The sequence below is a fragment of the Dermochelys coriacea genome, chromosome 11, assembly GCF_009764565.3.
Source record: "Dermochelys coriacea isolate rDerCor1 chromosome 11, rDerCor1.pri.v4, whole genome shotgun sequence".
NCBI lineage: Eukaryota > Metazoa > Chordata > Testudines > Dermochelyidae > Dermochelys > Dermochelys coriacea.
This window is the reverse complement of record NC_050078.2, coordinates 22096634-22121068: the sequence shown is the minus strand read 5'-3', so window position 1 is coordinate 22121068 and position 24435 is coordinate 22096634. Positions and strand designations below refer to the sequence as shown.

At 41.8% G+C, this 24435-nt stretch overlaps 1 protein-coding gene across 1 annotated transcript in view; it reads left to right on the top strand.

Moving 5' to 3' along the window:
* LRP1B (LDL receptor related protein 1B) overlaps window positions 1–24435 on the top strand; it is a 1336604-nt gene that overhangs the window by 697221 nt on the left and 614948 nt on the right. Inside the window, exons 9-11 of the mRNA XM_043505072.1 lie at window positions 208–379; window positions 4357–4500; window positions 5982–6218. Coding sequence (XP_043361007.1) covers window positions 208–379; window positions 4357–4500; window positions 5982–6218 — 553 coding nt within the window. The remainder of the gene's footprint in view (window positions 1–207; window positions 380–4356; window positions 4501–5981; window positions 6219–24435) is intronic.

Sequence of the window (24435 nt, the reverse complement as noted above, 5' to 3'; positions counted from 1 at the left end):
GTTGCTCTGGTAAAAAGAGAGCAGAAATCACTTGACAGTTAGACTTCAGAGATTTTAAAAATATTTATTTACTTTTTCAAAACCTGGTTCTGTTATACAGTTCAGTTTCTACATGTTACACAATAATATTAATATTAATAATAATAATAAATAATAATTATTTTATTATTTTCTAAAGTCATGATAAAATGTTTTTTTCTTTTTCAGGTTAGGCATCTGTATAGTTTAACAGTATTTGAAAACTATCTATATGCAACTAACTCAGATAACTTCAGCATCTTACGAATAAACAGATACAATCGCACAGATGTTCAGTCACTGATTATACTTGAAAATGCAAGAGAGATCCATGTCTATCAGAAAAGAACACAACCATCAGGTACGCTCAAAATTCCCTTTGTGGTACACACTTCTCTGGAGCCAGTTCTGGTGTAACTTCACTGAAATCTTTGTAGTTATGCTGGGGGCTAAGCTGCCCTTTGTTCTAACAGGCATATTAATAGGTATGATTTTTATGTAGAAAACCCCTCTGACAAATAATGGAGTTACTTATGTAAATCTTCTGTGCATCTGCTAGGAAAATAGATATCAGTACAGCAGGTCAAAAACGGTCTTATGGAACAGTTTTCCATTGGAAAATACTGGTTGGAGAGACCTAAAAGATTCCATTGGAATGAGCTGATTTTGTTAAAACTTTCAACAGAAAGCAGGCAACCTGCAATCTTAACTACCTGTTCAGTTTCCTGCCAACTTGCAAGCTAGTTCACTCGCTTCTCTGTGCTCACAAGCTTCCAGATTCCATGGCAGTGAGCCCGGTGAGCTTCCTGAGAACTGAAGTTCCCTATGATCCCAAGTAGCCTTCCTGACGGGCTGCCATAAGCAGGGTTCCCTGGGCTCAAGGGCTCAGTGAGTGGCTACCTTCTTGCCTTGCGGGATCCCAGGTTGCCCACCTGGTGAGCAGCCAGGGAGCCAGGATCCCCAGGCTTGTAGACTTCCCAGCTGATGGGATATCTGAATCCCTGGCTGGAGGGGTGCTGAAGGCTGGGGTTCCCTGGGATTCTAGGCTCCTGGTTTTGCAGTTGGAAGCACTTAGCTTATCAGATGAGTGTTTCTCCATGCAAGAGGCACCCAGATGAACTGGGGCTTTCTTTTGATAGTAGATACTTTTTCTGCTTTAGAAAAGAACAAAGGAAGTGTCTCAGCAGGGGATGAGCTTTGCTTTAACCAGTTTTTATAGAAATTGTCCAAGACAGCATATTTTGAATTAAAACTACAAGAACCTACAAGACCCACTATTGAGAGGTTCCAAGACTAGAATCTTCCCTACCAGACACACACATGCAATAGGGTTTCTGACTTTTTGTCTCATCCTCTGCACAAACCTTGTTGGTGGGAGTTGCCATGGGTAGAGGGAAGGCTGGTAACACCTGTGCCCAGAACACATTTGGATAAATAGATTAAAAGTCCTTGGCCACAGTCCATTGCAATCTGGACTACCCGGTCTTCATGGTCAAAACCTAGGTAGAGGAAAAAGAAAAGGAGTCACTTAATTTTTGACAAGTTTCAGAGTAGCAGCCGTGTTAGTCTGTATTCGCAAAAAGAAAAGGAGTACTTGTGGCACCTTAGAGACTAACAAATTTATTAGAGCATAAGCTTTCGAGAGCTACAGCTCACTTCATCGGATGCATTTGGTGGAGGAAGAAAGCTTTCATATGGCCACTTCTTTCACAGAAAATATACCAGGGGCTTTTAAGAAGCTAGAACACAGAAATTTTGCTTATCAGAGGATATCATCTTTAAGGATTTTCAGTCACTTGCCTCCCTCCTATTACACTTTGAAAGTTACATTTATTTTTATTTGTTTTCCCCTTGCACCTTATTTTTAATTTTTCTCTGAGGCACATCTTTAATATTCTGTTGCTAATCTAGAATGAGATTTTCTTTCTGGCAGTTCTGCCTTCTAATCAGTCACAGGATAAGAACATAAGAACATCCATACTGGGTCAGACCAAAGGTCCATCTAACCCAGTATCCTGTCTTCTGACAGTGGCCAATGCCAGGTGCCCTCGAGGGAATGAACATAACAGGTAATCAAGTGATCCATCTCCTGTTGCCTATTCCCAGCTTCTGGCAAACAGAGGTTAGGGACACCATCTCTGCCCATCCTGGCTAATAGCCATTGTTGAACCTATTTTTCATGAACTTATTTAGTTATTTTTTTGAACACTGTTATAGTTTTGGACTTCACAACATCCTTTGGCAAGGAGTTACACAGGTTGACTGTGTGTTGTGTGAAGAAATACTACTTTTGTTTGTTTTAAACCTAATGCCTGTTAATTTCATTTGGTAACTCCTAGTTCTTGTGTTACGAGGAGTAAATAATATTTCTTTATTTACTTTCTCCACACCAATCATGATTTTATAGACTTCTATCATATACCCCCTCAGTCGTCTGTTTTCCAAGCTGAAAAATCCCAGTCCTATTAATCCCTTCTCATATGGCAGCTGTTTCATACCCCTAATAATTTTGTTGCCCTTTTCTGAACCTTTTCCAATTCCAATATATCTTTTTTTGAGATAGGATGACTACGTCTGCAAGCAGTATCCAACATGTGGGTGTACCAGAGATTTATATAGAGGAAATATATTTTTTGTCTTATCTATCTCTTTCTTAATGATTCCCAACATTCTGTTAACTTTTTTGACTGTCGTGCACATTGAGTGAATGTTTTCAGAGAACTATCCACAATGATGCCAAAATCTTTCTTGAGTGGTAACAGCTACTTTAGACCCCATCGTTTTATGTGTATAGTTGGGATTGTTTTCCAATGTGCATTACTTTGCATTTATCAACATTGAATTTCATCTGCCATTTTGTTACCCAGTCACCCAGTTTTGTGAGATCCTTTTGTCTGCTTGAGACTTAACTATCTTGAGTATCATCTGCAAATTTTGCCACCTCACTGTTTACCCCTTTTTTCAGATAATTTATAAACATGTTGAATAGGACTGGCCCCAGTACAGACCCCTGGGGGACACCACTATTTACCTTTCTTCATTCTGAAAACTGACCATTTATTTCTACCCTTTGTTTCCTATCTTTTAACCATTTACCCATTCATGAGAAGATGTTCCCTCTTATCCCATGACTGCTTACTTTGCTTAAGAGCCTTTGAGGGACCTCGTCAAAGACTTTCTGAAAATCTAAGTACACTATATCCACTGAATCCCCCTTGTCCACATCTTGTTGACCCCCTCAAAGAATTCTAGTAGATTGGTGAGGCATGATTTCCCTTTGAAAAAAAACATGTTGACTTTTCCCCAACAAATGGTGTTCATCTATATGTCTGAAATTTTTTTTTCTTTACTATAGTTTCAACCAGTTTGCCCAGTACTGAAGTCAGGCTTGCTGGCCTGTAATTGCTGGGATCACCTCTGGAGCCCTTTTTAAAAATTGGTGTCCTCTGGTCATTTGGTATAGAAGCTGATTTAAATGATAGGTTACAAACCTAGGATCTGATTAGAGTGTTTGCAGGCCAGCATTTATACTTGGCAGGGGTGGTATGTGTCTGTCAATAGGTGGCCTAATTCACACTCTACCCCACTGTCTGTACCCTCAAGTGTCAATAAATGTAAAGAACTAAGAGAATTACTAAGTAGCTAACAACTCTGAATAAGAATCCTTCAAGATATCTTCAGACAAGTGGAATTAGAAGGTAAGTCTTTTTCCTTATTTTAATTATCAAATATTTTCATATTTTTGGGTACTCTTACTGTTAATTCAGAAGTATACCTTTAAAATGTAAAACCAAGAGAAATGAACATTTTGGGCAAACTGTGGCTTGCTCTGCACAGTGCGCAAATGTGGAAGTGTGAGGGGAGCCTCACTGCTTTTTGTCCCTGTACGTGGATGTGCCAAAATCCCAGTCCTGTCCTCACTGAGCGTAATGACTGGGAGATGATAGTAGACTCCTCCACAAGGGTACAGAGCCAGTGTGGATCAATACTGAGCTTAGTTGGCATGGAAGGAGCACACGCTATACTCTGTTAAATGATGTCAGTCTCCACTGTGAGGTGCTACTTCAACAAATGCTTCTCAGGTCTATTGCTCATACAGAGTGCTTGCATACCTACTCCAATGTGGAATGTGGTTTAATAGTTACATTATCACACTTCAAATTTATATACTTTTCTGTTTGGGGCATCATTTTTAAAAATTGACCTCTTTTATGACTGTATCCTGGGAAAAGATGGATTGTAGCTCAGATTCGCTTTTCTGTCTAAACTCTCAACATGCTGATGCATATAATCTTGCTTTTAAAGGATTTCAAGCATGCTATTTTTCATTTGTTGTAGTCAGAAGCCAGGCTTGTGAAGTAGACCCATATGGAATGCCAGGGGGATGTTCGCACATCTGTCTGCTCAGCAGCAACTACAAAACACGGACTTGTCGCTGCAGGACTGGCTTCGTCTTGGGAAGTGATGGCAGGTCATGCAAAAGTATGTTAAAATCAAACACTTTGCTAGCAGCTAATATTTCAGGGTAGAATTCTGAGTGTTAATTAACATCATCAACAATAGAAATAACATAAGTTGTTAGCTAAAAATTTGCTTGCAGTATGCACCTGCCATTTTGCTCACATTCTCCTTTTATTCCCTTAAAGCTATCTGACTAAATTCATTCTATAGAAGTGGATAAATTGAACCTGGAGCACTATTGACGAAAATTAAACAACAAATCCTTCCAAATTTTCACTTAGTAACTTTTACTCTGTTTATTTGGTGTCATAATACATCAGTACTGCAACAGAATTAAATATTTTCACATTAATTTTTACCCGGGTCAAATCCTTCTCACCATTCTGATTCATAAGCAGTAACACTGTGTGAATAAGGCAAACAGGGTTTTGTCCATGATAGTTTGGAAGAACAAGCTGATTTGAGTAACATAAGAAATGCAAACATTTTTTGAAGCTTAAGTATTTCTTCTCTGAAAATTCCTGATTTCGGCTGGGACCAATAGCAGATGGAGTATTCTGAGAGAAACACAACCTGTGGATTATCTGACCCAACCAAAATATGAGTCCTAAAAGTTTTATGAGAGAGCTTGGGTTGTCTTTTTTTTTGAGATTTTTAGTCTGATCTCTTGACCAAAGACATTTGATTTAGTTCAGATAATAGTGTGATGCGGACTACACAAGTAGGTAGATGCTTGTATTTTGACACTTACAGGTAAACTAAACTGATTCTCAAAAGCTTTGGGGGTTTGGGCATCATCAATAAAAAAAAATCTGATGAAATTTTCAAATAGTTTATTTTTTCTTCACGCCTTACAACTGAATTGTATGTACATCAGCTAAAACCAAACGGATTTGATTTAAAAACCCAACATAGAGCTCTAGAGGCATTGATGAAAAGTTTTGCCATATTTTTTTCTTATGTTTGCAGCAAAACTTTAAGAGTCATTTCTGTGGATTCTTAGCACTGTCCAAATAAGATAAAGATCTTTTTTGATTTATTTGTTTCTGGCTGTCTTCAGATGAAAGATTTTGTGTGATCTGTTTTGAATTTGCTGAAGTTTTCTGTATTGTCAGATTGAATGAATGCCACAGTCACTGTCTACAACAGCCTTGACAGAGCCTAATGAATTGTAAAATTAAATGCCTACGATATTATACGTGCTGTTTAACTTTGTAGCCAGTGTGATCTTATGATCTGTCATGTTTTTGCAAAGTGGATTGTTACAGACAAAAGAGTGATTAATTAGAGAACCTAATCTCAGAGGTTATTTGTATTTTAATTAAGGTAATGTAATTAGCTATCATTTTGATTTTAGATATATTCAGAATATTTAAGGGTTTAATTTTTGGTATTGAATAAAAAACCTCTAATTGTGCCGGTTAATTAACAAGTGATATTATGCAGCATAAAGAAGATTATGCGGCATTGATTGTTTGCATTTTGCAATCTTTTTTCTGCAGGACCAAAGAATGAGTTGTTCCTGTTTTATGGGAAGGGACGCCCGGGAATCATACGAGGAATGGACCTGAATTCCAAAGTCGCTGATGAATACATGATCCCCATAGAAAACCTGGTCAACCCTCGTGCTCTGGACTTCCATGCTGAGAGCAATTACATCTACTTCGCTGACACTACAAGCTTCCTGATTGGGCGACAGAAAATTGATGGCACAGAGCGTGAGACCATCTTGAAAGATGGTAAGTGATGGGAGGTGATAGCAACAGCAAAAGGATGTCACTAATGAGAGGGTGAACTGATCCATATAGAATGCAAATCAATGAAAAGCCTCACCCAAACCTCTAACTGAACCAGAAGCAAAACTAAACCTTTTTGAAGATTGGAGAAGTTTAATTTTTTTCCCCTTCCTTTCCTGTTTTACAGCTCTGCATTTGCATTTTTCTGTTTTTTGAGGGAAAACTCACAGATGCTGAGCACCTGCAGCTCTCATTGTCTTCCATGTTTTCTCACCACCTGTGAAAATCAGACTGGAGATGTTGAAGATCTATTATGATTTACCTGATACCAGATAGTTTGCAGTTAATTATTTAATAATAAAATAAAGTAATGCCAGTGGAAAAAGCCCAATAAATTGGGCTAGATCAAGCCCAAAGTGTCCAAAACTGGTGGATGCCCCTAAGTGGAAAAATTTGCTAAGAACATCACAATTTCCCTTTTGGCAGAGGCCTGAAAGACTGCAAAATGGTACTGTTGGCTGGGGAGGAGATATGGCCAGAATTCCAGTGGGATGATTCAGCAGCCTTCACTAGTGGAGCTTCATCCAAGTCCTGGCTGTAATAAAAAGCACTCTGGACTTGATTCTCCACTGTATTTGAGCTGCACAGACTGAACAGAAAGGCAAGAAAGCTGCTGGTAGCCAGTTGCGGCTCCCTAACGGGGTCACATGGCTCTAGCACATTAGGGCTATGCAAGGGTAAACCTAATTTATGCTACTGGAATCTTATGCTAATAATGGGTCATGCATAGCTCAGCTCTGTATGCATCCTCCTCTTCTCCATGCCCTGCCCTTGAACAACCCCAACATACCTCCATTTTCCCCTTACAATGGGGAAAGGGCAGCTAGTGCCTGAAGTGACAAAGCCACCACACCAGCTTTATATAAAGTTTCCCTGCACGGGAAGTTCACCAGTGGGTTTCTCCAACAGCTTTAAGGCATCTTTGGTCTGCTTAAGAGGCATGACAAAGGACATTTTCTATGTAAAAAGTGTTTTAAAGGTCTCACTTTATAGGGCTGATATAAGCAAAGCACCCTGGTTTGATATATCAGTAATTAAAGCTTTTTATGGTGTCTGTGTGTATGTTATCTTAGGTTTTATACTGTGCTTTTGGGGATAAAAATGTTTTCATATGTTTAATTTTGATAGTGGTTGGTAAATTTGTTTGTTACAAAACCCTATTTGTTTGAGTTTTTTTATTTTTTGGTGGGTGTTTGGGTAGATCAATATATCAATGTTGTGAGTTGCACAAGGTGAATGAGGTAATATTTTTTTATTGGACTAACTTCTGTTGGTGAAAGACAAGCTTTTGAGCCACACAGATTTCTTCTTCTTCTGTTGTATCATTCTTGTTATGATGGAAATATTTTTTTCAAAGAGGAACATTTTGCAGTGTTTCCTAAAGATAGTTTGAAGAGATTTGCCTAATATACTCTGAGTTTATTCTGTAGCTGGATCCCTTCCACTGAGAATGATTTGTCCCCAGCTCTCATGTGCTACACCATGGAATTTGTCTTTTCTTTTATGCATGCTTCCCAGCTTGGGTAGACATACGCATGCTAGCTCCGCCCAAACTAGCGCAGTAAAAAGACTAGTTTAGCTGGAGTTAGTATAAGTGGCAGCTGTAACTAGCTTCCTGAGTACAAACCCTCACAGACACCCGGGTACTTATACAGACTGCTACCACCTGTGCTACAATGCTATTTTTAGTATGCTAACTTGAGCAAAGCTAGCACGTCTTCCTACCTGAGCTGGAAAGCATGCTCCAGGCTGAAGTGTAGACATACACTAACTTAGTCAGAGCTCCATAAAATTTCATAATACTAAGCATATTTGAAGAGCACTTGTCATGGTATTTTTATCATTAAAAAATTAATATGGCATCTTATTGTATCATTTCAACTTTCATAGAATCATAGAATATCAGGGTTGGAAGGGACCTCAGGAGATCATCTAGTCCAGCCCCCTGCTCAAAGCAGGACCAATCCCCAAGTAAATCATCCCAGCTAGGGTTTTGCCAAGCCTGACCTTAAAAACTTCTAAGGAAGGAGATTCCACCACCTTCCTAGGTAACGCATTCCAGTCCTTCACCACCCTCCTAGTGAAAGTTTTTCCTGATATCCAACCTAAATCTCCCCCACTGCAACTTGAGACCATTACTCCTTGTTCTGTCATCTGCTACCACTGAGAACAGTCTAGATCCATCCTCTTTGGAACCCCCTTTCAGGTAGTTGAAAGCAGCTTTATTGTTGACAGATCTCATAAATGCAGCTGGATGGATTGGCTCAGTATTTGGGTCGGGGATGACTAGAGAAAATCAGGTGTTTCACAAAGCAGTTTAATAGGGAACACTCTTTTCCCTGAGTAGCATGGTGTTAGCATGGGGGCTGTATGCTGCTGTAGTTGCCATTTCTCTGATCGCAGGTCCCCATTTCTTGTGCATGGCACTTCTTGCAAGAGTAGGTGTGTTAGCCCTAGCAATATTCCAATTCAAGTAATTAGTCTGCCCACACAGGAACCTGATCCTACTAGCTGCTGAGTGAGAATTGAGTGCTCAGTACATTGCAGTGTGGTATCTTGATTCCCCTTGTGGTTTCAGTTGTGAATCCTCATTTTTAGCTTCTTGTACTAAACAGTTGTGTAGTGTTGGTAACTAGTTGACAGCACCCAGCAAGTTTCCTCCCAAAAGAGACAGTAGAGGTGATACCCTCATCAGCACCAGAAATGCCAAGCTATAATTAGGGTTCCAAATGTGCATTATAAACCTGGTTTCAGGTTTTCAAAATGAGAGCTGGTTGAACACTGGAACAAAGAAATCAGAAACCTTCAAGGAATTTAAGGATTGTTCAGTTAGAGCTCCCATGAACAGGGAGCACCCACGTAATACTTGCATGCTGGGGAATACAAGGACAAAAGGTCACAGGAGAGTGAAGAAAAGGCTCCTTCCACCCTGGCCATTCCTTATGCATGTGGGCAAGGCAAGGCGAAGTCCAAACTTCTGTATGTAGTTTGAACAGCCAACATAGTTCGTAAAGTACTTTGGGATGTATCTGTGTAAAGGGACTATGTAAAAATAAAAATGATTATTGTCTTCATTTCATATATGTAGGGCCAGTTCTTCAGCTAGTAAGTTGTCAGTAAGCCAGTCAGTAATTCAGCACAGTTTCACTGAAGTCAATAGAGCTACACTACTGTACTTGGATGCGATGTCCCCCTCCTTGGTGATATTTTAATCACCAACATCCTGTAGAATGTCCAGAATGCTAAACACTGATAAAATTGCTTCAGGATAACTTTTACTTATGAAATAAGTAATTGATCAAAATTGCATTCCTTATTCCTTTATTTAACTTTAAATCAGAGTACAACTGATTACACACAGTAGTGAGTTGACTCCAATATTTCATGCTTTTTGCATTGAAGTTGTGAAACTATTAGAGATCTAGGGTGAAATCCTGGCCCCAGTGAAGTCAAAGGATATTTTGCTATTGACTTCATTGGGGCCAGGATTTCACCTTGGTCATGATCTGACTTGAAGCTAGAGGAAAGAATAAGGAAATATTTTAATGTTCTTGGGTCTTTCATTTAAATATGCATTTTAAATAATTTAGCAGTAAGAAATTACAACAGTGAAAGTATTAGATCTTATAGTAGCATTTCCCCTCCCCCTTTCCCCCCCATTTTTAATCTTTTCGGGTATGCTGAATATTGTTAGTTTGTTCTTGGAAATTCCAAAACATGCATTTGCAGTTTTGTACATACTTTGAGGGACTGCAGCACAAGCCACTATAGCATGGATGTCACCGGATTTATTACATTCTGTGAAATTGTTAGAAGTGGATACATGTTGAGTTTGATTTAGCAGACTAAAGTAATTTCAGCAAGTGTGGTGAGCAAGAAATTCTTAGCCCATTGACAATTGAGACCATTTTTGAACTCTTGTATGCTAGTTTGTCATCTCACACTTATTTTAGATTTTTAGAGCACATAGTTTACTCTGGCATAAGTGCACCTATGGAAGGTCTTTGCAGCATTTTCCTAAAGAGGGTAAAGTAGGAGTACACTGGGTTACTTTGTTCACGAAGCTTAGTGTGGAAAGTGATGGGGATGCACTGGACCAAGGCAGGAGAGGGGTTACTGAAACTGGAATTACACAGATTCAGTGGCCCAAAAACACTGTCCAAGTGGTGTGAGGAGACTGACATAATTACTCTTGCTTGTAGGCTTTTTCGCCATTTGAGAAAGTGGCCTGCTATCATGCCTTCAGAGTTTGACAGAACATTACATTGAATCCATATCAAACAAGATTAAAGATCAAAATATACCAGTACTCTAGTTTATTAGTGATAGAAGCAGAGCTTGTTCAACATATTTCGGAAAACTTGTATATTTTAAAACCTTCCGCCCTATCCATCTAATAGCATCATCCTTATAAATGTGACCTATTTCTAGCAGTCTCCATAGTGACCTGTTTGCATCCAGTTTTCTGTGATTTAAACATATATTTTTTCATTTTTGAAATTTACTGAATTTATCTGAAAAATTCTTGGGTTTTGAAAAACTTGAAGTTTGGGGTCTACTGATTTTTTTTAAGATGAATTTTGCAAGTGTCAGAACTCCCAAAACATGGCTGTCCCTTGCAGAGTTCCCACCAGATGGCACAGTGCACCTGTTCAGAGGAAGGTAACTGTGAGTTGGTAGCTGCTGCAGCTGTGCAGTTGGGGAGAGATGGATAGAGCCCCATTTTGACCCCAGCCCTTCAGCATGGCTCCATCCATTTCCTCTTCATAATAAAGCTTTTAAAAAACAAAGCTAAAAGTAAAATAAATGTTAAACTGCATTTATTTTCAATACTCTTACTTTTCCGTCTTAGTTTTTTTTCCTGCCCACAAAGCTATGTTAATTTTCTCCACTAATTTTCACCCATCTTTAGTTTTTGTAATAAATATAGATGAATTCCCAGGAAATTTTAAGCATAATAAAAGCCCCAAGCGGAGGTCCTTAGCTATTTGGTATTCTGGAGTGGATCACTTTCTGGTTTTGACCAGAAATTCCATGCTGGACCACAGAAACCTTCCAGACAAAAGTTTTATTGCAACTGATACATTTCTGCAAAAAGTTTCAGTTTCAACTAATTTGCTTTTTCTGATCAAAAACATTTAGTTGACTCCCATTGAAATTCAGGTCATTGCAGGTGGTGGTCTGCATCTTGCAGGACTGTATAAAGAAAGTAAAAGGAACAGAAGAGACAAGACAAACCCAAGAGTTGCATCTTGAAAGACAAGAAGGGTTATACCTTTATTTATTTATTTTAATATAAATCATGGCAGTAGTTTAGAGAATACAGATTTAAAAGATCATACTGCTTTTTAATTACAGGGGAGAGTTGCCATTAAAACAATGCAAAACCCATGAATTTCTGAATCCTGACTTAGTCTAAATCTATTGTATTGTCTTTTACATAAGCTTCAGTGATACTGGCAGTAACCTTCCTTATGTTGATTGATCTCTTTACATTAAAATAACTGTGCTCTCATAACTTCATTAATCCATGCTCCTTGCTCACAGCTGCTGTGCCTGGACAATGATGTGGAGAACAATTATAGGGAAAGAACAGTTTAAAAAAATCATCAATCTGATGTCTTGCTGTGATTTTCTTTAGTCAGCAGTTCCAGCTTTTGTCTTTTTGTTTTCTATTATGAAAAGTGAAAGTATGATTGCTGAAAGATCTGTTCTCAGTAGGGCAAGTTAAGGATGGCATGAACATTTGGTAATACTTAATTTCAGTGCTTTATATAAATCTGTCATATTCTTAATAAGTTTTAACATATTTTAAAATTGAATTTGCTACATTTTTATTATTTAAAGGAAATCATTACAAAAATGAGAAGACAAAAACAAACAGGAAAAGAAAATATTTAAATTGCAAGGAATTTGAAACCTTGATAGTTCTATTAACATGATAATGAATCCAGAGATATTACAAACTCATAGAGAAAGGTTGTTAAACAACTTATCATATTACAAGTTCATTGAGACAGTAATGACTCCTTTTACAGATGCTATTATTGCATTTGAAGTGTGTGGCAGCCCAGGGGAATTGATATTTCATCTATTGGGTAAAACTGTAGCACTTTACCTTAGGCCTTTGTTGATGTCATTCAGTGCATAATGTACTGGATTTCTGCAAATAGAAAGAAAGGTTTTCTACCCTGCTCTGGAGTAAGGGTATGCACATATTAGTGTGACACAGAAAGAGACCTAAGGTCTGTGTATGGTCCTGGAATTTACCACACTTTTGGAGAATGAGAGATGTAATGTGATTTACCAGAGCAATGATCAACAGAAGTGGGTTTTGTGTGAGAAAGTGTACTATGTAAAGAGTGAGTACTGAAAAAAAAAAAAGCTGAAGGACTATGTGACCATTGTTGCCTGGAGGGGCTGCACTGAGAATGCTCAATCCGCAAATTGCAAAGAATGGGGCAGACAATCCCTGAAATTGGTGAAAAGTAAAGGAGTACTTGTGGCACCTTAGACTAACAAATTTATTTGAGCATAAGCTTTTGTGAGCTACAGCTCACTTCATCGGATGCATTCAGTGCAAAATACAGTGGGGAGATGATTTATATATACAGAGAACATGAAACAATGGGTGTTATCATACACACTGTAAGGAGAGTGATCACTTAAGATGAGCTATTACCAGCGGGGGAGGGGGGAGGGAAGGAAGAAAACCTTTTGTAGTGATGATCAAGGAGGGCCATTTCCAGCAGTTGACAAGAACATCTGAGGAACAGTGGTGGTGGGGGGGGGGAAGGGGAATAACATGGGGAAATAGTTTTACTTTGTGTAATGACCCATCCACTCCCAGTCTCTATTCAAGCCGAAGTTAATTGTATCCAGTTTGCAAATTAATTCCAATTCAGCAGTCTCTCGTTGGAATCTGTTTTTGAAGTTTTTTTTTGTTGAAGGATAGCCACTCTTATGTCTATAATCGAGTGACCAGAGAGATTGAAGTGTTCTCCGACTGGTTTTTGAATGTTATAATTCTTGACATCTGATTTGTGTCCATTTATTCTTTTATGTAGAGACTGTCCAGTTTGACCAATGCACATGGCAGAGGGGCATTGCTGGCACATGATGGCATATATCACATTGGTAGATGCGCAGGTGAACGAGCCTCTGATAGTGCAGCTGATGTGATTAGGCCCTATGATGTCCCCTGAATAGATATGTGAACAGAGTTGGCTACGGGCTTTGTTGCAAGGATAGGTTCCTGGGTTAGTGGTTCTGTTGTGTGGTGTGTGGTTGCTGGTGAGTATTTGCTTCAGGTTGGGAGGCTGTCTGTAAGCAAGGATTGGCCTGTCTCCCATGATCTGTGAGAGTGATGGGTCATCCTTCAGGATAGGTTTTAGATCCTTGATGCGTTGGAGAGGTTTCAGCTGGGGGCTGAAGGTGATGGCTAGTGGCGTTCTGTTATTTTATTTTCTTTGTTGGGCCTGTCCTGTAGTAGGTGACTTCTGGGTACTCTTCTGTCTCTGCCAATCTGTTTCTTCACTTCAGCAGGTGGGTATTGTAGTTGTAAGAATGCTTGATAGAGATTTTGTAGGTGTTTGTCTCTGTCTGAGGGGTTGGAGTAAATGCGGTTGTATTGTAGAGCTTGGCTGTAGACAATGGATCATGTGGTGTGATCTGGGTGAAAGCTGGAGGCATGTAGGTAGGAATAGCGGTCAGTATTTTTCCAGTATAGGGTGGTATTTATGTGACCATTGCTTATTAGCACCATAGAGTCCAGGCAATGGATCTCTTGTGTGGACTGGTCCAGGCTGAGGTTGATGGTGGGATGGAAATTGTTGAAATCATGGTGGAATTCCTCAAGGGCTTCTTTTCCATGGGTCCAGATGATGTCATCAATGTAGCACAAGTAGAGTAGGGGCATTAAGGAATAAGAGCTGAGAAAGCATTGTTCTAAGTCAGCCATGAAAATGTTGGCATGTGGGGCCATGCAGGTACCCATTGCAGTGCCGCTGATTTGAAGGTATACATTGTCCCCAAATGTGAAATAGTTATGGGTGAGGACAAAGTCACAAAGGTCAGCCACCAGGTTAGCTGTGACATTATCGGGGATACTGTTGCTGACTGCTTGTAATCCATCTTTGTGTGGAATATTGGTGTAGAGGGCTTCTATATCCATAGTGGCCAGGATGGTGTTTTCAAGAAGATCACCGATGGATTGTAGTTTCCTCAGGAAGTCAGTGGTGTCTCAAAGATAGCTGGGAGTGCTGGTAGCATAGAGCCTGAGGAGGGAGTCTACATAGCCAGACAATCCTGCTGTCAGGGTGCCAATGCCTGAGATCATGGGTCATCCAGGAATTCCAGGTTTATGGATCTTGGGTAGCAGATAGAATACCCCAGGTCGGGGTTCCAGGGGTGTCTGTGCAGATTTGTTCTTGTGCTTTTTCAGGGAGTTTCTTGAGCAAATGCTGTAGTTTCTTTTGGTAACTCCCAGTGGGATCAGAGGGTAATAGCTTGTAGAAAGTTCTGTTTGAGAGTTGCCTAGTAGCCTCTTGTTCATATTCTGACCTATTCATGATGACAAAAACAGACTCCAATGAGAGACTTCTGAATTGGAATTAATTTGCAAACTGGATACAATTAACTTAGGCTTGAATAGAGACTGGGAGTGGATGGGTCATTACACAAAGTAAAACTATTTCCCCATGTTATTTCCCCCACCCACCCCCCACTGTTTCTAAGATGTTCTTGTCAACTGCTGCAAATGGCCCACCTTGATTATTACTACAAAAGGTTGTCTTCCTCCCTCCTTCCCCCCGCGCTGGTAATAGCTCATCTTAAGTGATCACTCTCCTTACAGTGTGTATAACACCACCTTTGTTTCATGTTCTCTATGTATATAAATTATCTCCCCACTGTATTTTGCACTGAATGCATCCGATGAAGTGAGCTGTAGCTCACGAAAGCTTATGCTCTAATAAATTTGTTAGTCTCTAAGGTGCCACAAGTACTCCTTTTCTTTTTGTGAATACAGACTAACACGGCTGCTACTCTGAAACCTGTTCTTAGGTCAGTTACATAGTGGAGATGGTGAGCTGCTGAGTTGCAAAAAGTTCTTCCCAGAATCAGTTCATCCACTTATAGTCCAAACAGGCAATCCATATATAGAGTTTGTTCAAATTCTTCCATGAGAAGAAGCAGGGTAATCCAGGCTGGAGCTGGAGACCTCAGTGTTGTGACTAAAGCTTCCCTTGACAAAGCTCAAGTAGATCTCAGATAACAGGATCAGGTCCTTAGAGTTCTTTTATAGATCTCTGGCAGGTATCGATAGTATTGCGAATTATACCTGATCGGTCACGCACGGTTCAAGTTTTAGGCTGAGGCACCAAAAACCAGGTCCAGATCTGCAGAGTTTCCAGTCTGTGTTTAATGTATTATGCTCGAGCGTGGTGCCCCCCCGCTAGTCAGGAGGGGACCCCGTATACAGTTTATGCAAAGCTTATATACCATCTGACATCGCGTGCTGCCCTCGTGCATCGGCACCCTTAACCAATGAATTCCATCCTCACCCCATCCTCAGCCACTCTCTGGTGAGTGCTTTCTCATGTTCTGAGAATGTCAACAACTTTATCATTAAAACGGAACATGCAGTTACACAACGTGCCTCGCATACCAAAAAGACAGGAAAGACAACAGTTTCAAGGCCCGAAACGATTCCCCAAATGTGCTGCGGTCTGTGCTGAACAGTTTCAAGGCCCGAAACGATTCCCCAAATGTGCTGCAGTCTGTGCTGCACAGACAGTGGCTGGTGCCACAAGGTGCCAGCTCTGCACATATTAGCTTTTCCCTCAACAGTCCTCCCTTTTTTTTTTGTACGTCAGTTAACACTATATAGGAGCTGAGTAACCACGATGAAGGACTAATAACTGCGAATAACACATTTTACAACATTGCTGTTTTCTTTGCCGTGTTATTTGTATGCCTTCAATCAATATGAACATGTACAGAGCACGTCTTCCCCAGACCCCGAGATCCGGCATCCATGATGTGAGCCAATTCCATACTTCCTGTAATCCAGTACTGGTATTATCAAGACTGATATGACGAAATAAAGTCGCCTGTTGCTTGAGGATATGGACATCAGTCTCTACCCTATGGTGTTGATTTATAAAAACACAACAGCTGGAGTTAACTAAAGCGCATACCCCACCCTGATTAGCGAGGAGGTAATCTAATGCTAAGCGATTTTGCAGGGTTGTTTGAGATAATTGTGAGACTTCAGTTTGGAGGGCAGATAAAGCATCTACAGTGGCATTGGCCATCTGCTCTAAGGCAGCAGAAATATTAACTATAGCTTTTTCTAGCTCACTTACTCCTAACCATGGCAGAAACCAGCGCGCAAAGGAATGAAAACCCATGGGCCGTTAAAAGGGATACTTCGCCGATCCCTCCATACTATATTGCGAATTTCTTTTCGTGTTAGACTCTGATAAACTGTTACAGCAGGGATTATTGCTCCTAGGGTGCAGGTACCATACCATCCTACTGGAAGAACTTTATAGGCTGTGTGGTTACACAACCAATACCACCCTGATCCTTCAGGGATGGGCCAAGGGACCCTTGAATAATTTGAAACAGTTGCCATCCCCGAACTAATTTTGATAGTACGATTGCACCCCATAAAAGTTCCTACAAAATTCCCATTTTCAGGATTCCAATTTCTTCTAACACAGATTGCATAATTGCCCTGGGCCACCATGTCAATAGACCATGTTTGAATAGTGATATTCCAATGAAAGGTAGTATTAGCCCATAATGTAGACAAATGCGTTTCATTAGTAGGGATAGGGACCCCCACCAATGGAATTCCCTGGCTAATATATGTGGGGGTATGGATACATATCCAACATTGTGTTTGATTTATATTCTGCGTAATAGCCCGAGTCAAATTCAAAAAACTATTACCTGCCCACCCTTGTACTGGACTTGGGAGTAGGGGGAAAAACCCCCGGGCCAACCATACCAATAATAACATCCGCCCCGGTACCATACAAAAACCCCTATTCCCAATATACAAGTCCAAAAGAGAAATACAAGAAGTCCTGGTGGGCTGTGAAGATTCCAGTAATTGGAGGGTTCGGTCCACGGGTTGGTTGTAATATTCATCCGTGGAATGGCTCGTACGCTGGATCACTCGGGTCCTGGGGAGGCGCTGTTGCTGCTTTAACGTAGTTGTGGTGGATCCACGAGCTCTTTCCTGCAACCGTTAAAGCAGAATAAGTACATAACAGAACTTGATACAGCCCCTCCCACCTAGGTTCCTAGGGGTCTGTGCGGGGAATCCTTTTTACCATAACCCAATCCCCTGGCTTAAATGAGTGAATTTGCAATCCCAATGGTGCAGTTTGACACAATTGAGCTTTAAATTGATTATCAATCAGCTCCTTTTGTAACCTAGCAACATATTTGGCCAGAGTTTCGTCACCATCCAAGAGACTAGCATGTGCTGGAACGTAGGTTCCTGGAATTAAAGCGGGTCTACTAAATAACACCTCAAATGGGGACAGGCCCAGGGGCATGCGCGGTGTCCGCCTTATATGCCATAAGACGATTGGCAGGATTTCCGGCCATTTAAGTCCAGTTTCCTTACAGAACTTTGCTATCATTGTCTTTACTGTTCGGTTCATGCGTTCCACCTGACCAGCAGACTGAGGGTGATACGGAGTATGTAATTGTCGAGTGATTCCCAAACATTTATACAGTTCCTCCAAAATTTTCGCAGTAAAGTGTGAGCCTCGATCTGTATCTATAACTTCAGGAACACCAAACCTAGGTACAATATCCTTCATTAGAAACTTAACTACAGACCTCGCATCTGCTTTCCTCGTCGGTACAGCTTCAGGCCACCCAGATAGCTGGTCCACTATAACGAGAAGGTGATGGAATCCTGAACACTTGGGCATGTCTGCATAATCCATTTGCAGACGCTGAAAGGGAAAATTCGCCTAAGGTCTCCCCCCCACCCGCGAACTGGCATCAGACCGAGTCATAGCAGAGAATGCCAAACAAGTTGAACAGGATCCAAGAATACGCTTCACCATAGGATAAATGTGTGGTGCCGCCCAGGATTGGAGTATGGCAGCCACTGTGCCTTGAATACCAGCATGGCCCAGGGAATGAAAATAATGAGCAGCTGCCAGTAAATAACGACGAGGAAGGATAGGTTTGCCCCCGATTCGCCAAATTTTGTCCGCACCCTCCACACCCTCCCAACGTTTCCACTCGCCCAATTCCTCCAAGGATACATCAGTGTACATTAATGTCCAATCCGCAGGTGGGAAAGAACCATCCAAGGGGAGGGTAACCGACACAGAAAGAGGTTGTAGAGCTGCCACTTTTGCGGCTGAATCAGCTAACGCGTTACCTTGAGAAACAGCACTATCGGAGTGCTTGTGTGCATAGCAATGTACCACTGCCACCTGGCGTGGAACTAAAATAGCTTCTAGCAACGCAGCAATCAAGGGACCATTATCTATTTTTGCACCTGATGAAGTTAGAAATCCACGCTGTTTCCAAAGCTGGCCTGTAGCATGACAAACTCCGAAAGCATATCTCTGTGTAAATGGTAGCAGTTTTTCCCACGGACAATAAGCAAGCTCTCGTGAGCGCATACAACTCTGCACCCTGGGCACTAAATGATGGTGGTAAAGGAGCGGCTTCTATAACATCGGTCTGGGAAGTCACTGAATACCCCGAAACCCGATAGCCATCTAAATAATATGAGGACCCATCTGTGAAGAGAAGCAGATCGGACTCCATTAAAGGAGAATCTGTTAGATCCGGGCGGGGCTTACCATTCTGGGTGACGACGTCCATACACACATGATGAGGGGTGCCATCCTCTGGGAGGGGTAACAAAGTCGCTGGATTAAGAGTGTTGCAGCGGCGTAGAGTGATGTTTTCAGCGGCCAACAAAATTAGTTCATATTTATGAGCTCGTTGTGGAGACAACGCCTGGGTAGAATGCTGTTTTAAAAGAATTTCAACCTCGTGGGGGACCCAAACAGTCGGGGATGTCCCAGAACTATGGGTCGCGAACGCTCAACCATGATTGCCGCTGCGGCAATTGACCACACAGAGGAAACAGAGCCCCGGACAACAGGATCCAGTTGTACTGAATAATAAGCTATGGGGCGTGGGCGGTCTCCAAGATATTGTAGGAGGACTCCACTAGCCACTCCCTGTTGTTCATGACTAAAAAGAAAAAATGGTTTACCGTAGTCCGGGAATCCCAAGACGGGCGCCGTAACCAAAGCCTTTTTAACCGCTGTAAAGGCAGTCTCCCTCTCCATAGTCCAGGAAATCGGGTCGAGGGTTGATGACGTGGTAGCTTGGACCAGGGGTTTTACCAGTTCTCCAAACCCCACGATCCAAGGTCGACAAAAGCCGGCAGCCCCTAAGAAAGCCCGTAACTGTCTTTTTGTTGTCGGGCGCGGGTAATCCTGGATTGCCCACACTCTATCGGGAGATAATAAACGCTCCCCAGGCCAAATTACAAAACCCAGATAAATTACCTGATTTAGGCACAGCTGTAACTTGGATGGGGACGCACGATGACCTTATTCGCTAATGCAGTAAGTAAAACGACAGAATCAGTTAAACATGTGCTATAGTCCAAAGAGGCAATCCACAAATCATCTACATACTGAACCAAAACCGAAGAACCGGGCAAAACAATGTCCTTCAAATCTGCTGTGAGAATGCGAGAAAAGATAGTAGGGGATCCAGAGAATCCCTGGGGGAGCTGCGTCCATGTTAATTGCTAACCTTTCCAGGTAAAGGCAAATAGATATTGGGAATCCAGGTGCAAAGGGATACTAAAAAACGCGGCACACAAATCGACTACAGTAAAACAAGTGGCCAAGTGAGGAATTAATGTCAAAATAGTACTCGGGTCAGGAACAACTGGATGCGGGGCTATAACGTAGTCATTAATAGCGCGTAAATCCTGAACAAACCGATAAACCAGGTGCCCGTCAGTTCCTGGTTTAGGTTTTCTTACCGGAAGGATGGGCGTATTACAGGGTGAACTACAAGGAACCAGAATTCCTTGTGCCAAGTAGCTGTCAATAACACGTGAGATACTCTCCTCCGCTTCCCTTGGCAAGGGATACTGCTTCACGGAAGGGGGAGGCCCATCTTTAGTTGTTAGACTCACCGGAACCGCAGATTTAAGGAGATCCACATCAGTGGAATTTGTACTCCATAAAAAATGGGGAACACTAGACAATTCAAAGGGTACACTGGGAACAGACGTAGTCAATGTCATAAGAGAGGCAACTGTCGAATCTGGAACAATCAGACTAAGCCCCTCATGGGCACAATATATATGTGCTCCTAATTTGTCCAGCACATCTCGTCCCAGAAGGTTTGCTGGGCCCTCCAGCATTATAACAAACCTATGGGATAGCTTTAGAGAACCAAGCTTAATGGGGATAGGGTAAGATAACCGAGCCGGGCAGGGGTTTCCTTCTATACCTTGCACCCACACCTTAGTATTAGACACGGGCCCTGGCACAAACGTTATAGTGGAAAGGGTGGCTCCTGTATCTACCAAGAAAGGCACTAAACGTTCCCCAATTTGCAGGTAAATTTGTGACTGCATTCCCAGGTCCCACTCCAACTCTCCCAAAGTTCCCAAAATCTCTGCCTCCAGTCACTGGGGGTCAATTTGATTCAAAGGGTTGATGGGAGGATACCCTTGAGAAGTCTGGGAAAAACCGGACAGGCCATTGTGCACTGGCTCCTGCCAAGGGGCCCCCTTTGGGCGGAGGGGACATTCCCTTTTCCAGTGTCCTGGTTGTTTGCAGTAGTTACAAGTGCCAAATTTCGTATTTACCCAATTTCCTCTTGGCTCTGTTCATCCCCGCCCCCTGCCTCTCGCCCCGCCATGCTCACGCCAATTCTGACTCCCAACTGGGACCTGCAACGCGGCTGCCAACATACTTACTTCTTCCTTCTTTTGTTTACGCTTTTCCTTAGCTTTCTTCTCGTCCCTGCCATTAAACACGAAAGTGGCCAAGCGGACTACTTCCTGGAGAGGTTTCCCTGGCCAATCAGGCACATGTTTAGAGAAATATTTTCTAATGTCTGGGGCTGCTTGATCGACATAAAAGGAAACCATCATTGGACGGTTTGTCTCTGTTTTTGGGTTGACGCCGCCGCCATATATGCGGACTCGTTTCGACAAGCGGGCTAGGAAGGCAGAGGGATGCTCAGTGACCTCCTGCTGACATTCACGAATTTTAGACCAATTAGCTGACTTACTACCTGCTTTACGCACCGCCTCTAAGAGACCGTCCCTGCCTGCTTTAAGGAGGTCCATTTGGGCAGAAACATTAGGGTTCCAACCAGGATCAACAATGGGCCTGGCAGTACGGACACCATCCTCTCCTGCCCAGCGCCTATTGGCGTCCAAGATGGAATACTTCTCATCGGGAGTAAAAAGTGTGTCCAAAATTACCTGAACATCCCCCCAGGCAGGATTAAAAGCAGTAAACACAGATCGAATTGTTTGTAATACCTGTTCCGGATCATCACGCAGGTGAGGCATCTGCTGTTGCCATGTTATCAAGTCGCCTGGGCCAAAGGGGCGGTGCACATAGGGGAAAACAACTTGTTCACCTCCGTCCACCGTATGGGAGACAAGAGGTTGCTGAATAAGAGGGGCTTGCAAAGCAATCGGTGGATCCAGAATGGGTCCGCATGAGCAGGGAGGCTGCGACCGGGAGGGTTGCGGGCATGAATCAGAAGGCTGAGAATAAGCCGGAGGAAAGGGAGAGGAAGTAGGCAGAGGATAGGGCGGGGCCGAAGACCCCTGGGACAGATAAGAAAAAGAAGAGGTAAGAGGATGTCCTTTCGCACGCGCATAAGCCCAATTGTCCCATACATACCACTAATCCATCTGGGCTGGAGCCTTATCTTCCAGCCTCTTTCTCAACGCAGTCAATATTTCCCCTGCAAATGACCCGTCAGGTGGCCATTGCATAGATACCTGAGGAAGGGCCTGAATTACTGGCCATTCTACTTTACATAAAACAATAGTTTTCTTCTTATTTAACCCATGGGTGCCTGAAATATTCTTCCAATTCTCTAGAATTTCCGCCAAAGGGGTCCCCTTCTTGATACTCTGCCCAGAGCCCATAATTGGGCAACCGAGGGGACACCTAATGTGCCACCTTATCGTCCGAGCGACTGCTCGTGCTCCCCCCCGTCGGAATTCTCCAAGGTAAATTCACCTTTTGCCGGCTAGAGCTGTCCGCGAGGAGGAACGCGACCTCAGTACGCCTTTTGTGACGAGCCTAAGGTCCCATCTGGGGTGCCAAAACTGTTGCGAATTATACCTGATCGGTCACGCACGGTTCAAGTTTTAGGCTGAGGCACCAAAAACCAGGTCCAGATCTGCAGAGTTTCCAGTCTGTGTTTAATGTATTATGCTCAAGCATGGTGCCCCCCCCGCTAGTCAGAAGGGGACCCCGTATACAGTTTATGCAAAGCTTATATACCATCTGACATCGCGTGCTGCCCTCGTGCATCGGCACCCTTAACCAATGAATTCCATCCTCACCCCATCCTCAACCACTCTCTGGTGAGTGCTTTCTCGTGTTCTGAGAATGTCAAGAACTTTATCATTAAAACGGAACATGCAGTTACACAACGTGCCTCGCATACCAAAAAGACAGGAAGGACAACAGTTTCAAGGCCCGAAACGATTCCCCAAATGTGCTGCGGTCTGTGCTGAACAGTTTCAAGGCCCAAAACGATTCCCCAAATGTGCTGCGGTCTGTGCTGCACAGACAGTGGCTGGCGCCAAAAGGTGCCAGCTCTGCACATATTAGCTTTTCCCTCAACAATAGACACTTGACAGCAGGTATTCCTTGGGTGAAGAATAGTGAAGTAAAATGAAGTAAAACCTCCTATTTCCTATGTAATCAGGTAATTAGTTACATTCATCATCATAAGGTAATTCTCCATTAAGGAATTCATAGACAGTTTACGACAAACTTCAAAGAGAAATAAATACAATGATTTTATTACACCCAAGTTCCATCTAATTCTTACTATTTCCTTTTGATCTCTGAATCAACAGAATGTAGTAATAGACAGGAACTGTCTGGTTACATGGTTAACATCTAACAAGATATAAGTAAACAAATACAATTAGTATTTACCTCTAATTCCCTAACAACATAGGTTTGCATTTCAAATCTCTAGTCTATCTGACATGGCTTTGTCAGATATTTTAAGGAACAGCCCTAATTACCATTGACATTCTTCTCTAATATGTCTTTAAAGGTAGAATTTGAGGCATTTAGCCTGCAAGTTCCTTAACCTTTTCTAGCTCGTAGTCAGACTCCAAAACAGACGCTTAAATGTCATAAATTCAGTCAATCTAGAGATTATTTAATACATGGCACTCTTTACTGAGGGGTTGTTTGATGCTGCTTCCTTATTGGAGTGTGGGGATCCCTCTCTTATCTCGTGAAGTACGTTAGCTGGAGAAATAAATGCAACACAATAAAATATAGTTACTGTGTATGTAGAAAACTTCACTTTCATCTCTTTAGACCACGGACAATACAAATAAATAATTATTAATATCCTATCTGGCTGAATCAGATGTACAGAATCAGTGTCCAGAGTCAGATGTTTCAGAAAAAGCTATAGGAGTGGTTAATACGAAAATAACTTTACTTCTACATGCTGTTTATAGCAGCACAATTCAAGTTATATTCTGTTCTTTTTAGTGTGGCTGGTTTTCATATGTAGTTCAGGTTGTAGGCAGGGTGTCTGTATCAGTGCTTTTGTCAGATATGATTAGTATTTACCTCATATCTATCACAGTATATGGATGGGTTCCTACATATAGTTTGTGATAAAATTCCTCAGTGGCACATATGTTTCAGTGTGTGTCAATCATATACTGGTTGTCAATTCCAAGACAGTCTTTCTAAGCATATTGTTCTAGATTAGAAAGGGAAGTTCACATCATGTGCAAAAAATAATAATCTGGTTCAAACTAGTCCAAATAGCATAACTAACACGGGAGAGAATTTTTCCCTTACCACCATATTGGCCAGGTGCAGTTGGGTTTTTTCCGATGAAT